The sequence below is a fragment of the Rasamsonia emersonii genome, assembly GCF_000968595.1.
Source record: "Rasamsonia emersonii CBS 393.64 chromosome Unknown ctg1118621762148, whole genome shotgun sequence".
Lineage (NCBI taxonomy): Eukaryota > Fungi > Ascomycota > Eurotiomycetes > Eurotiales > Trichocomaceae > Rasamsonia > Rasamsonia emersonii.
The window spans coordinates 15,745-30,779 of record NW_013562625.1 but is presented as its reverse complement, the minus strand read 5'-3'; the positions used below and the strand labels follow the sequence as shown (position 1 = coordinate 30,779).

The window sequence follows — 15,035 nt, the reverse complement described above, 5'->3', positions numbered from 1 at the left end:
CATTGCTCGTGATCGAAATCATGTCAGACGAGCGCAGGTACAAAGGTGTCTCACTCGCCCTCCAGATCCTTAGGGCTGGGGTCACCAATCCCATCCTCTCTGATCGCGAACATACAGTCGCTTTCGGGGAGACAGGGACTGTCATAGATCTTACAAATCCTAGTTTCCCCGCGACCCTTCTTCAGGCTCAGCCTGGTTGTGCTCGCATGTGCAATGATGTTCCCTCCTATTGGTTTCTTCGGGTCAGGGTTGAACATAGAACTGGGGCCTCCATCGACTTGAGAGACCACTTGGTTGGTGATAACCACAGCAATACCGAACTCATCTGCCAACCGCTGTAAGGTACGGAGGAATTTGGCGAGATGAGTTTGACGAGAGGACAATTCACCGCGACCATTGAAGTCCGTTCGATAGAGAGATGTGGCTGAGTCGACAATGAGAAGTGAGAAGCGTGTCTCGGTCATCATTTGAGATGCTTGATTCAGCAACTGCAGTTGATGGTCCGAATTGTATGCTCGAGCGTAGGCAACGTTATCCAGGACCTCTTCTCCAACCAATCCGTACCGCTGAGCAACGGCCAGCAACCTAACTGGTCGGAACGTGCCCTCGGTATCGATATACAGACACTTTCCTTCTCCTCCGCCCATGTCGAACGGTAATTGGCACGTTACAGCAAGTGTATGACAAATCTGACTCTTTCCAGTCCTGAATTCTCCGAATATTTCTGTGATCGACCCTGTCTCAATGCCTCCTGCCAGTAGGGTGTCCAGTTGTTTCGAACCAGTGGTGATACATATGAGCTCGCTCCGGCGTGCGTGCATCTCCGTGGCCGTCGTGAAGCCCATTGGAACTAGCTTAGATGCTAATTCAAGGGAAAAAAATTAAATGAGCTTCAATGTTGTCTCCAAGGAAATGCATGCAAACTTTTTGCCTCTGCGAGTTACTCACCCTCAGCCAAAATCTTCGCGGCTTTCTGTTCTGAGATACCCTTAATCTGCTCCAGTACCCGTTTCGGTCTATGTAGAGGTAACTCTGTCAGTACAAAATTCAAAATTACCCTTCAAGACATCTATAGAACACGACAAAAAGTATAGGAAATTGATATAGAGACGTACGTGTATGCTACCGCTTCCACGGTATGAAAACCTGCATCGATTATGAGCTTGATGTCTCTCGCCGTTAAGCCAGCAACACCCTGCAAAGGACATGTTAGCCTCCTAATACTAATTCACTTTGAGACTACCCCAGAATTCCCCAATCTCTCCTGATCAGTCGGTTTGTTTACCTCGAGGGCCGTGATAGGAGTAGGCGCCCCAGGGCCAGGAAGCCCATTGTCATCATATTCATTCTGCGTTTCTTCGTCGGCAGCCATATCGCTTGGTCCGGCCGCTGTCAATAACGGGGAATGGTGCAAAGAGGTGGGTGTGCTGGACGAATATGCGAGTGGTGAGGGGTTATCCGAGACTCGACGCAATCAGGGCCAGACGATTCTCGTGATGGTTCTCAAATGGAATAGCAAAAGCAGGAATTCAAAGCCAGGTAATTCTCCACAGATCACTGCATGAGACGATTGATGAAGAAATGATTATTCAGCTCTAGTCTCTAGGACTTGGTAATGCCCCTGATTGTTGGGGTCACTAATTGTGGTCATCGGGAGAGGACATGGACGCGTCCGAGGCGTCGCCACGTCGCGACATCACGTGAAGATAACAAACCGGAAACAAGAACATTATTTCCGCAACCACTGTTTACCTAACGGCTGTACACAGAAAGTTATGACAAATCTACTTAATCCAGAAAAACAATGCTTTTTACGTCGTTTAAAAGGCTTTACACTGATTTTTAGTTTTCAGATTCTTGGAAGAGCTAAAGTTCCAACTGTCATGATTATTGACGTTCCATCAATGCTATCAATCTCATGTACTCCGTAGTGACTTCTGGATCACGCCAAGTCTTTATCTTCTCGACTCATCAACGCCCCCAGTTCAATGCCCAGTACAATCCACCATGCGTATTTTCCCTTGAAACATAACAGTGTTTCTGGTAAGATGGCAATGTCTTCAGTTGACCGTCCAACTATTCTGTCTAGGCCGATCTCTTTCCCGCGAACTCGCTCCCCATGCAAGAGCTCTATGGAAGCATTGTATTGTTGTTGATAAGTGAGACATCTGAGCTCCGTTTCGGTGAGTAGCTGTTCACTTGAGGCAGAGAAGGGTAGGCCAAAGGCCGCTGCTCTGGACGTGGCAGACGTAGAGGTGGACTTGGTGGTCTGCTTCCCACTGGAGTACAGGATAGATATGGGCTGACGTTTGGCGACGGCGTGTTGTGGTTTGGAGTCCAGATACCCTCAACCCGTACTCCACTCTCGAGTGCCCTTGCACCAAAAGGGACGTCATCTATCAACATTTCGTTCAAATCCACGCCCCTCGCACGCTCGGCCACCTGGTATGACTGTGCTCTAGCATACTTCCTGAGTCTCCACCTGCTATAGCTCAGAACACCAAAGGCAATGACGATGACAATAACCTAACATTGTTAGCAGCACGGTTGTAATGTGGTGGTGTGGTTGATTACTATGGCGCAGCCAAGGATCTGTCTCATTTCTCAGTGGTTAGCAAATTGAAATGGCATTGGATATTGCGAGCAGTCATAGCCATACAAAAACCATCTTCTCCCATGCCTCCCAACCATCCCAGAACTTCATGGTGAAGTTTGTTCTCTTTGTGAAGAGCGAAGACTTAGCTTTGTCCGCTTTTTGTGTGGTTCGAACCAGAGGGCCGTGGGATTTATGTGTGATGAGTTTGTCAGTAGAAGGTCTCGGCGGCCTGATTAAAAAAAGATGAAAAGGGAACAGGCTTGACAGGAGTAAGATGATTCTCCTATAGCATTCTGAGAGTTGAGGGATGTGGAAGACGGGGATTGCGTCGTTTATTGAAGGATGCGTGAGGGTCCTTCCACATTAAGTAATCTGTCACTTTCAATCAGGTGTGCTTGCAGCCACTGATTGCCCTCCACTTCACCTTCCTTGCGGTATATTCCCATTTCACACTAGCGAAAAAGATGTCATTAACAGGGCTGAAAGACATTCGAGTTTAGTCCAATGCAATTATCTCTATTTCTCATTCACATATTAGTGATGATATATGTATGCATATCCTCCGTCCTCATAAGGATGATAGGCACCAGTATTATGGCTGCTCCTTAAGAGGCAACTTTTGTATAAAACAAGAAAATCGGACAATGGAAACTCAATTGTGAGAATGGCCATTAAACAGATCGTAAGGGGAGCATCAACGAATGCCTCGTAATCAAAACACATCTGGCCCTGCAGATCAGCTACTCCCAGAACCTGTGAATGTGCCCTTTCCGTACACAACTCCGTCTCCATAACGCCATAATACCCTCATTAGCTAGCAATTATTTGCGCTCTTAGGTCTGATCACACAGAGCCGTCCACTTCGGTGGCGGGAGATTGTGGCTTGATGTTGCTTAGCTCTGCATCTTGGCCACTCTGGTCCCTCTTCCTGCCGGGAAGACGGAAGCCCAGATGCGTTGAGGATTGTCGGCTATTGCTTCCAGATGATGGCGCATCTGTCGATGTCTCACTGAAGCGCGCAAAGAGACCCTTCTTCTTCGGTTTGACATCATCATCTGCTAGCCCAACATCCTCAAATGTCTCTTCTTCCATAGACTGTGGTCGTTCAAATGTATTTCCATTAATTGCGGAGCGCGCATTTGCACGAGGAAAGCGAGAATCGAGGGATGTGCGGGGAGGGAGGTGGTCAACCTGAGAAACCGGGGACTTGGCCGAGATATCCTAGACAGTCGTTTAGTGTTATTGACCCAATTAGCAGAGTAAAGTTCAATTTCTTACAAATGAGCGTCTGTACGAATCGAATGACTCGCGAGAAATCGAGAATGGTTCATTTTCATTGACTAAACTTCGATGGTTCGACGACGCAGAGGAGTTGGTATATCTGTGCCAGAAACTCTGCTTTTCCGGCGGTGAAGGCTGGTAGAGGAGGAAAGTTCAGCCAAAAGAACCATGCTTATGGGATCGAACTGCCCGGAAATAGACATACTGGAAGGTAAACGCCGCTGTCATTGACCACTGAGTGCAGATACCGATTGTCAGCTGTATGGTTCGGAGAATTCCTCTAGACCGCAGAACAAGGCCCTGCTGCGTCACACACCGCTCAATTTATATTCATTGGGAGCCTCCTCCCTGCTCCTTCGAAAGCTCAAAGGCCCACTGCGTTGGCTCTCGATGGAAGGGCGAGGACGCTGATTTTCATTATTGGACTTGGGATCGGTATCATCCGATGCGGCGGGTTTTCGACTCCATAAGTTGCGGAATGGAGGCATGATGTATTTATTTCAGAACAAACTGGCAGGCAGAGATTGTATCAATTGAATTGCGAATATATAGAACATACAGTAAAGGTTGTGAAGATGACCGATTGTCTCTCCAAGTTGAATTATTCCCATTTAAAATGACATGAGATGTGTGCCTCACATGATCGGCCTTCGGGCTTTATTACTGTCTGTACAGGGCACACCGTGCGCCAGAGCTGAGCGGTGCACAACCTGCATGGACGAATGATCAGCGGAGTCTCGTCCCAACTAGGAAGCTACCAGCGCCCGTCACACACCTTTAAACGGCAGCGGCGGGTGAAAAGTTTGTTACTGACAAAGTTATGAATTGCAAGTCTGCATCATTATTCAAACCCACGAGGTTTAGTGCCTCGGTATCTTGCCAGTCGCCACCCGCATCCGGAGATAAAGTTACTTCCAGACCTACCATGGAGTGTACTAGGTATTTTAATTAAATATTAGGACGGTATTTAACATGTCAGTTAGTTTTATTGACTGGGAACTTTCCACATTACGGCAAAGAAAGGTCGAGCCAATGGAACGTTTGAGGTAATAATCCCAGGAGGGATGTGGCTGGTTCATATACCGGAACAGGGCGTCGACTATGAAATCTGTCACGGATAGTCGAGTGGAAGGGCGACCGCAAGGTTGGCAACCCTGCTTAGGTAATCACCAGCGAGTAAGCGTGCCTGGTTCGAATCATGGAGTCGCGGATGTACTCGTGCGAGTAATCCACGATCGCTACAACGCGTTAAGCAATGGAAGTGACACTTGAGGGAAGCAATTCTGCAGAGACACTTCCACTCTGTGATGGCGGTACCAGATGACACCTTCTCGTTACAGGGAAGCCAACCGTTTGGTTGCACAACCACTATATCTTCTTTTTTTTCGGTTTTTTTTCTTGCCTCCCTCGAAGCCAAGTGCAACTTAAGATTGATCTGAAAGTCGTGTGACTACTGCATAATCATCTGAAAAGTTTCAAGAGGCAATCAATTTAATCGATAGTATTTACACCAGAACTGCCTTAGGAGTATTCCACGGCTTATTGAAAACTTACTCTGTAAATAAAAACATTGAAAGAATCGATTGGCGCCGAAATTGTTTATTATAATATAATATTCTAGCTAATACAGGCAACACTAATAATATCAGGTTTCATAGATTATTAAAGAGGAACCACCTCATTCGTAGGAATATTGCTTAATCGACGATTGCTATCACGAGGTTTGGTTGTAACTCCACTGGCGTGAGGTTTCTTGGCATTCTGGGGTGGGTCAAACTGTGCAAACTCGACACCGCCCGCGAAAAACTTCCCGGGCTGATATGGGTCCGGTCCAAAAAAAATTAATGGGCAGCAGCGCAATTAGACACAAGCTTGTATTTTTTTTATATTTCTTTTTCCCTCCATTTTTTCGAAAGGACAATAAAAGTTTTCTGAGCCGAGAGGGAGACACTCGAGAACATTTATACGATGCCTGGAATAAAACGCCGTGTTGAATCCGGCGACGATCACGGTGGGAAACGAGCCAAAGTAAAGGATGCGGCTGCTTCGACAGAGACGAAAAGTGCCAAAAAGACCTATACTCCTCCATCCTTCAAAAAGAAGGGCATTACCATTGGAGCGCGAAAGTTGAACAAGAAGAAAAAGGCTGCAAAAGAACGCGCAAAAGAACAAGCGAAAGAACGCGAAAAAAAGGACAAGAAGAAACACCGTGACGAGGATGAGGAGCCCGATTCGGAAGAAGACTCTGACGTCTCCGAAGATTCGGACGTAGATATGGATGATAGTGGAGAGGACGAAGATGGGGATGAGGAGAGTGCAACGGAGGAAACTGGAAAAGAGGAGAAGTCTGTTGCAAAGAGTAATGGATCTAAGGCGAACGGAGTTGAAAAGAGTACGGCACCCTATCTTTCCCTCTTCTTTCAATTGCAATGACTGTTCTGACACTTTTAATTTACTTGTTAGGCACATCTTCTCGCGAAGCGCACGCCAAGCAAAAAGCCATAACGCAGGAACGCAAGGCGGCAAAGCCAAACGCGGATTTGATCGCTCGATCGAAAAAGATCTGGGAACGATTGCGCCTCAAAACGAACATTTCCAAGGAAGAACGACAACAATTGCTTGCTGAGTTGTACGAAATTATCACCGGACGAGTGAGCGATTTCGTCTTCAAACATGATGCAGTACGGGTCATTCAGACGGCATTGAAATATTCCACTATAGAACAACGGAAGCAGATTGCGCGGGAGCTTAAAGGGCGCTATCGGTCCGTAGCTGAGAGTCGATATGGAAAGTTCTTGCTCGGAAAGATACTGGTACACGGTGATACGGAAGTCAGAGATATGATAATCCCTGAGTTCTACGGAAACGTCAAACGACTAATGAGACACCCGGAGGCGTCTTGGATTCTCGACGACATCTACCGGACCGTCGCTACCAAAGAACAAAAGGCCAATTTACTGCGAGAATGGTACGGCCCAGAGTTTACCATCTTCAAGGAAGAGAGCGGATCCGTGCCTTCGGCAGATTTGTCGCAGATCTTGGCTGAAAACCCTGAGAAGAAAGCGCCCATCTTGCACAATCTGTATGAACTCATCAACCAATTGGTGCAGAAAAAGACTACTGGATTCACCATGTTGCATGATGCTATGCTGCAATACTTTTTGAACGTGACGCCGGGTAGTTTTGAAGCCAACGAATTCATTGAACTGATCAAAGGAGACGAAGAGGGTGACCTTGCCAAGAATATGGCGTTTACGAAATCGGGAGCAAGGTTGATGTGCCTTTGCCTGGCCTACTCTTCTGCCAAGGACCGCAAGGTGTTGCTACGGTTTTACCGTGAGACCATTAAGATGATGGCAAGCGACGTCCACGGGCACATGGTCTTATTGACTGCGTTTGAGGTCATCGATGACACCAAACTTACTTCCAAGATCATATTTCCTGAGCTCTTGAATCAAGATCTCGCTGAGTCGGCCCGCCATGACGAGCTGCTGCAACAGGTGAATGATCTCACAGCACGAATTCCTGTGCTCTACTTGTTTGCGGGAGACAAGGTCAAGTGGCTGCTCACAGGCGCCGATCAAGAGATCCTGAAGGAAATTCGTGAGATCAGAACTCAGACTTCGAAGAAGGAGCCGTCTATTCGGCGCCAGGAGCTCATCAAAGCGGCAAGCCCGACTCTGCTCGAATTTATTGCTTCGCGGGCAGAGGCTCTCATGGAAACCAGCTTTGGATGCCAATTTATTACGGAAGTGCTCTTTGATGCCGACGGAGACAAGTCCGCTGCGTTGACTGCTGTTGCAGTTGCCGCCAAATCCAAGCCCGAGGTCAAGGATTCTCCTTTCATCGGGCGGATGCTGAAGTCGCTTGTTCAGGGTGGCAGGTTCAACAATCAAGAAAAAGTGGTCGAGAAAGTGAATCCACCACTTCGGTTTCACTCTTTACTCTACGACAACATCAAAGATGACATTATGACCTGGACGGTTGGGTCCCACCCGTTTGTGATCGTGGCACTGGTGGAGTCGGACGACTTCGACAAGAAAGAGGAGTTGCTGAAGACATTGAAGAAGAACAAGAAAGCCCTGGAGCAGGCAGCCGCACCAGCAAAAGAAGCCTCCGGCGATGGAAAGAAGAAACCTGGTCCTACGAGCAGCGGAGCCAAGCTCTTACTGGAGAAACTCCAATAAATGACCTCCATTGTGCGGAATTATTGAAATCTTTGTTATTGTATGCCTGCCGATTGGATTCTTGGTTCATTCTTCTTCGATGTATGCATTCCGTATTCTTGTCTAGAACTAACTCTTTGCATTTCTTTTTTTTGTCGGCGTCCGCCTATGTACATTGTAAATAGACAGAAATCAAATGACGGACATGTTGCCTATGGATCTTTGGGGGAAAAGAATTGCGTACTGCATCATAGACACAGGACTGATTCTATTGCTCGCTCAGCGGCCCCTCTATCAGTCTATCATAGCAAAGGTAATCACTTCTATGCCATCCGCGTCACTGTCGAAGATGGGGGCCAAAGAGCAAAAAACGGCCATGTGGCATGGCAATCAGAGATGGCTAAAAAGGCGCATAACAACTTAGAACTCCGTACTAGGCCCAGACAAATGGCCCGCCGGTGGGGGCTGTATGGAGTATTCGCTAAATTAATATGGACGGAGTTACTGTTAGTTTACCTATTATCAGGCCTTGAGAGACAAGACAAATATTATCAGAGAATGCCAATCACAGCAACTGTTGTGAACTGCCCATGATCTGATCTCACCCAAGTTTATCAATATTCTCCATTTCTAGATGTGGATGGACAATTGGAAATGAAATAATCACAGCAAATGCCATCTGTTCGCTTTCCATACCAATGGAGGGCTTTCAAAGCCTTCAAATCAGCTAGCTCGTCTGGTATAGCTTGACCGAGTTGATCAGAAAGTACGACTCAGTAAAGGCACTGGGGTTTGCGGCAACATAAGCCTCGCAGGTGCTGACTCCTGTGGTCTGGGGGCAGTGGGACCAGTCGGTCCAGCCTTGTCCACCAGCATTCGAGCCACAGAAGTCGATATTGAAAATCTGCATTTCTTGTCAGTCACATTATGGCTGATTGAATTAGTATTTCAGAGGAAACCCACAATCGTCTGGTCAATAAAATTCTGAGAAATGCTGCACCCAGACTGGGATTCGAAATCCATCAAGGGCTCACCCCACGACGACGGATTGGGGCTTCCAGACGTGATATCGGCTGGGATTGAGTCCCGTGGGAACAACCACACCTTGAGAGCGTCCTCAAGATAAAGTACGTACAAGCCCCCTCCATTGGCGTTGAATCCGCTGCCGTACGAAGCGGAGTCACCACTCACGCCGCATCCCCCGGGGCTGCTGTCGAGATTGCAATCCGTGCGGAGCCCCGTACCGGTCTGGTTACCGCCGGTTAGAGTACACTGGGCACTGGTATGCAAGCTGATGTCGTTATAGTCCTGGTCGTTGATGCCTTCGATAATGTCTATTTCCCCGTACGGGTTGCCCTGGTTGTTGATCGTCCAGCTGCAAAAAAGCAGAAGTGTCAAGGTTGGCGCATGATCTAACTATAAATGCAGAATACAGTAACATACTAGGCAGGCCATGTGCCGCAGGTGTTGTTCGGGATATGCGCCAGATCTGCAATGAGAAGACCATTGTTGAAGGTCTGGGAGCTTTCGAGTCGAACGCTCTTACGACCGGCGCCAGACGCGCTCAGGACGGTGGTATCGTCCACGCCGAGATATATTTGATTGTTGACTTTTCGAGCAAGACCGGCGGCTGTCGCGTCGTCGGCAGAGACATATTGAACGAATCCCTTTGTGGGATCACTGTCCTATTTCAGCTGCGTTGTCAGAAATGGACCTCACAATATATACTATTACATTAGAATGTTTGACATTCGAGAAGATAACCTACTGTGAAGAACGTAAATCCGTCGAAGAAATTACTGGCATCGTAATTCTGCTTGAGGATATACTCTGCACTTCCTGAGGTCGCCAGGACCAATAGTATAGCAGTCGTCGCTGAAAGGAATCTATCCATTCGGTCTTATATAGGAGATAGCACAATAAATATCAAATATATACACCAAAAAACACTTGGGGGAAAAAAACTGTTTTGACAATTAGAGGCACTCAGAACTATTCCAAGTTCTGATCCATTTATTCTATATATTCTACGAAATGGGTGCTACTAGAACAGATCTAATTTCCAGGATTGAGATCCATCCATGGAAGGACGACACGATGACACCCTCTCTCCAAAAAAAAAGGTTATCTGTCGTGTCAAACGACTGGTAATGTCACATTAATATAGAAGAGAGTTATTAGAAAGGCTAGAAGGTGCTTAGATAGTTCCTCAGATCTCCATTCAAGTTTCTGTATTCTCTGCGGCTAGCAATAATATTAATATTGTGATTACCATTTTCAAGGGTAGTACCATGACGGTCCATTCGTGGCGTTTTTGCAACAGTGGTATGAACCCTCCTTTTGGGGTGTAATAGACCGCATTATAGTTAGAGTTGGAGGGCATCGTCCACGGCCCCCAAAGGCCCCTATCTGTAGTATAGTTGCGTAGTGGCTGGCACTTGCAAGAAACGCTACCTATTTTTTTTCTATCGAATTTAGGCAGCAGTCAGTCATCTAATCAGTTCAGCCTGCAGATAATAAATTTTGCTATATCTATAAAGTATGCATACAGCCCGTCATGTTTGGAAATGATGAAATGATCTGCGTCAGCCTGAATTCTTCAGATGTTCCATCCTGGAGGAGTGGCAGCAGAGAAAAAAAAAGAACTGAATGTAACCTTAACTTCTATCTAACAATCGTTCTCCACTTCTATTTCATCTTTATTGTTATTACTATTATTGTATACGCTGGTAGCCCTACAGTTCTTCTCTAGTCTGTTTTCTGATCTGTTTTCTGTAATCAGGTCCTTGGCAAGCTTGGACTGTGATAACAGTAGTTTGAAGTTCAGCCAACCCTTTTGGAGTAGTCTCTAACGTAGGTCCTGAGATCATAGACAATAGACAGCAACATACGCTAGAGTCTCTTAGGCTTATAATTTGCCCATCCATAGTTGGACTACATAGAGCTCTCTGTCTGGTATAGACCCTAATACAGATTGATCACTCCTAGAACCTTTTGAGGTAGTTGATTACCTCAGCATGGTCTTAGAAGCTTCTTCCTATACTATGTTTTTGTCTACCTAGAGATAGATCCCTGGTCAGGTTTAAGCTTCAACGGAAGCTACTCCATTCCTATTTCTTGAATAATTCTTCATGTAGACTGCTATCCTTGAGCTTTCTCATGGCAGTATAAATGCCAGACTCTATAGACTAAATAGGACGAGCCTAGAGAGCACCAGAAAGCACCTATTTATCCTAGATAGTCTCTAGTTGGCAGGTTATCCCCGCCTAAGGGAGATCATCATAGTATACTCCGTATAGAGCATCGGTATAGTAACAGACTGTATTTTTTATCTAAGGCACGGAGTCAGGGGTAATGTTAACAGCGGTTAACGGCTAAAGTCCGCTGCCCCGCAATGGCGAGATTATGTCAGATTTGCCCCTGGGGCCTGGAATTCCTGAAGAGCCAATGAGGGATCCTGGTGGCTATTGCAATTGCGCTGCAAGTCATCTAAATTCCCGACGAATTTGCAGACTCTCTGGGTTAGAAGCCTGGGAACCCTTGCAACGTCTTGTCCTGTGCCAATTTATCCATGTTTCCCACTAACTTAAACAAGTGAGTTTTAGCGCACACGGTTTGTGTGGAGATCGGCGCCAGCAGATCCCTGCCGCTCTTGGCTGTGGGAGGCAGTTGAGGACATTCAGGGACAAGATGAGCGCGCAGACCCGGCAGCGTGTTTGTCGCTGGTTCCTGGCGTACGTGTTAAATCGATCGCCAACCTTCGCGCTCCCGCAAACTCCAAGGTCACTCTTCCCACTGTCTCCAAGTCCCAGAATCCCCTGAACCGCTATAGCGAACCTCCTCTCAGCCTCCCTTGATGATGCGCCTTACTATGGCCTGATCGCGAAATCCGCGCACAGACTCCTCCCCCTTGCGAAAAGCCCCCAATTCGATTCCTCGCCGATCGCCCTGTATTTCTGCCCGTCGACAGAGATTGAACGCGGCTCCAAGGCGTGTGGAAAGGCGTGATCCTGCCTGGATCTCATTGTTTTGCCTCCCTGTTCGCTGCTCTTTCGCGTGAATCCCCGCCCCCCTCGTTCCCATCACGATGACCCCCCATCAAAATGTTCCGCCAGTTCCTGCAGGCAGATTCGACAATGACCAGTCCAGACAGCAAGATGGCGACAATCACTCTCAGCAGCAAGACTTGCCTGAGGTACCTCCGTCACCGACCTTGACCAACCCAGATATGATCCTACCGGAAGAGGGAGAGCGCGAGTCGTCCACGCCGTCTCCACCATTCCGGTTGCCGTCTCTGTCAGATATGCAATTTGGTCAACCGCACGCGAGTGGTTTTCGAAGTGCCCTCAATTATGGCGGAGCAACGCCCAGTACACAAATTGGGGTAGCCGTTTCGACGCCCAGTCGACCTCCGCGCAGCGCCTGGACATACGAGGGTCATGCGCCCAGCCGCCCCTTATCAGATATAGGAGAGGAGGATATTCAGTCATCTCCGCCTCGTTCGAGGGGCTCGGACTGGAATTCCGGCGCCGAGAACGGCCAAGGGAGGAACGCTGAAGAATCAGAAACCGGCAGCACCAGATCAAGTTCGACGATTAGCGCGAGAAGTGGTCAGGGGAGATGGGATGGATATGAAAGTCGCAGCACCGAGAGTAACCGCGATGAGCAAAGTGGATCAAACGAAGACCCTGCTATTCAGGATAGTGTGGAAGCAGCGAGGGCAAAGGCAGGCGCAGCATTGGTCTATGGTGCTTCCAACGATGATGACAGTTCGTCTGCAATTCTGAGCAGCGAGGCGGAGAGGATTTTGGAAAATGCGAAAAAGAGATTGACTGTATGTTGTGGAAAATCGGTTTTATCCACGGTCAGCAGCTGACGCAGATACAGCTCATGGAAGGTAATCTTACAAGAGCCCGTTCATCGATTCGCCTTACTCCCTCTCCTTCTCCGTCCGGTTTGCTTCCTCTCCGGACCGGAGAGCTCTACAAATCGATATCTCAAACGGATCGGAGGAGCTCGATCCTTCGACCCCGCCAGGTCTATAACTCGACACAGGATGCGGGTAGCAATTATCATTCGAGGGTCTACAGCGAGACTCACCTGCCGTCGACCGTTAACAATCAAGGTCCACCGATACAACAGTCTCGTTCTCTAAGTGCGCTGGGATCCACAAGCGCGTCCAGTTACGAGGCAGATGATGGCTCGTTTCATTATAACACCTCCAGAAGGAGTCCCCTGACTATTCGACCATCATCTGGCTTTTATCACCCAAAGCTCGATTCGCTCAGGGAAGACAGGCGCAAATCGAACTCAAAGGATTCCTCGCTTAGGACGTCGTCGAGACAGGGCATGTCAGCCAGCAACCACGCCCCTAAGATAACCACGATGGAAGAATTTAATTCTGTCTATCCCTCCGAGGGCCCACCGTCGCGCGCTCAGTCACAGCTGCAAGTGCGTGATCTCCGAGACCAAGCGGAAGGCCTGAAAACCAAGATCTCCATGTTAAAGATAAAGACGCAAGAGGACAATCTTCGCCGGCGAAGTTTGCAGAGCTTACGCACACCGAGCCCGTTCACCGCAGCCGAGCAATGGATGACCACTGATCTGGAATTTCGGGATAGTAGTAGTAGCAACTCGAATTCGAATTCTGGACAGGGTTGGAGTCCGAAACAAGCAGAGGAGGAGGAGAAGGAAAAGGAGGAGTCCTCACAAACGCGCGAGGATGAACATTCCACCGACCCAGCGCCGTCTCCTGAGAAGGATGTGGCGCGTGAGACCACCCGAGAATCAGGTGACGATAACGACGACTTCAATTCTGTTGTCGACAGTCATTACGAGGACGCTGAGGAGGGTGAATATGGCAATAATGAAATGGACGGGTCTTCAGGTTCAGAGATAGACCGTGAGGCACTCAATGAGATTTTGAATGAGCCCTTGGACGACGAGGATGATGAGAACGAAACATACGAGGATCTCCCGCTGAAAGCGACGCCTCATGAAGAGCGCGAAGATGCATTCGATTACGAGAATTTCTATCTCCACAGCGCCCTTGGAAGCTTCTCACAAGATAAAATGCGGCGACGTTCGAGTTTTAGCTCGAACGACTCGGTAGAAACCACGCGGCCTTTCCCCTCATCGACGGATAACTCTCGACCTGGGATACATTCGCGTACGAACAGTACCGACTCTATTTCCACGGCAGCGACTTTCGCCACAGCCACGGAGGGAGATTATTCTGACGACGAGCAAAACGCTGAAGATGAGATCGACCTGGCGCTCAATTGGCCTCAAGTTCCCAGAAACGGTACGTTCACATCCAACCAAGATAGATTTCTGATGGCTGATCCATATCTACCAGGCGTATATACCCAGCAGCAGAAGCGTCGATCACGAAACTTGACAGTGAGTCCTATGAAGGCGTCCGGAATTCTGACGCCGCCTGGATCGGGCATTCGAGAGACGTCTGGGTCCGTTACGCCGGTCTCAGCCTTCCTGTCAGCTAATCCCGGCTCGGGGACCTCCTCTGGATTGAATAATGACGACACGCAGCTGTTGGAGCAAGTCTTCAAGAGCCTTGGAAAAGTTTGTTCGGAGTTGCAGGATCTGACAGCGCCTGGGGTTGATGCGGATCCGAAGACTATACGCACGCTACGGAGGCGACTGGACGCTGCCAGGCGTGTCCTGGATGGCCAGCTTGATGCGTGATATGCTGGCGATGCGTAGACGGTCTTTTTTTTTCTCCCTCTCACTCTTTACTCCCGCAGAGTCGTGACTGTTTTTGATACCCCCGATATTTTGATTGATGTTCTGGTCTGCGCTGCAAATAGTATTTTTGTCTCGGACAAGTTGGGTTCATGCCTTGGTTTTCGTCATGGTGGTATGCAATAATAATGTACCCAGAGACTGAGAGACTGAAGTGAGTCAAGTAGTCTGAAGCAACGGTGATCAGTCACGATGTTATTGATTATTCTATCTGGCTCTGAGTAGTATCT

General features: G+C 48.1%; 6 protein-coding genes across 6 annotated transcripts; 2 read left to right on the top strand and 4 right to left on the bottom strand.

The window, feature by feature from the left end:
• Positions 1-50: 50 nt before the first annotated feature.
• On the bottom strand, positions 51-1,372 carry T310_9486 (DNA repair protein RAD51; the record flags this gene model as incomplete). Its single annotated transcript, XM_013468030.1, has 4 exons — positions 51-850; positions 949-1,016; positions 1,116-1,195; positions 1,286-1,372. 4 exons carry the CDS (start codon positions 1,370-1,372, stop codon positions 51-53), a joined length of 1,035 nt encoding a protein of 344 aa, XP_013323484.1.
• Positions 1,373-1,942: 570 nt separating this feature from the next.
• Positions 1,943-2,704, bottom strand: T310_9485 (uncharacterized protein; the record flags this gene model as incomplete). The annotated part of the gene is made up of 3 exons (XM_013468029.1): positions 1,943-2,269; positions 2,308-2,526; positions 2,660-2,704. The coding sequence occupies 3 exons, from the start codon at positions 2,702-2,704 to the stop codon at positions 1,943-1,945; spliced, it is 591 nt and encodes a 196-aa protein (XP_013323483.1).
• A 735-nt stretch (positions 2,705-3,439) lies between these two features.
• Positions 3,440-4,365, bottom strand: T310_9484 (uncharacterized protein; the record flags this gene model as incomplete). Its single annotated transcript, XM_013468028.1, has 4 exons — positions 3,440-3,817; positions 3,875-4,012; positions 4,083-4,135; positions 4,194-4,365. 4 exons carry the CDS (start codon positions 4,363-4,365, stop codon positions 3,440-3,442), a joined length of 741 nt encoding a protein of 246 aa, XP_013323482.1.
• A 1,480-nt stretch (positions 4,366-5,845) lies between these two features.
• T310_9483 (uncharacterized protein) lies at positions 5,846-8,064 on the top strand (the record flags this gene model as incomplete). The annotated part of the gene is made up of 2 exons (XM_013468027.1): positions 5,846-6,269; positions 6,341-8,064. 2 exons carry the CDS (start codon positions 5,846-5,848, stop codon positions 8,062-8,064), a joined length of 2,148 nt encoding a protein of 715 aa, XP_013323481.1.
• Positions 8,065-8,770: 706 nt separating this feature from the next.
• On the bottom strand, positions 8,771-9,849 carry T310_9482 (Hyaluronidase; the record flags this gene model as incomplete). Its single annotated transcript, XM_013468026.1, has 4 exons — positions 8,771-8,947; positions 9,007-9,418; positions 9,487-9,723; positions 9,812-9,849. The coding sequence occupies 4 exons, from the start codon at positions 9,847-9,849 to the stop codon at positions 8,771-8,773; spliced, it is 864 nt and encodes a 287-aa protein (XP_013323480.1).
• A 2,281-nt stretch (positions 9,850-12,130) lies between these two features.
• T310_9481 (uncharacterized protein) lies at positions 12,131-14,748 on the top strand (the record flags this gene model as incomplete). The annotated part of the gene is made up of 2 exons (XM_013468025.1): positions 12,131-12,877; positions 12,931-14,748. 2 exons carry the CDS (start codon positions 12,131-12,133, stop codon positions 14,746-14,748), a joined length of 2,565 nt encoding a protein of 854 aa, XP_013323479.1.
• Positions 14,749-15,035: the final 287 nt, after the last annotated feature.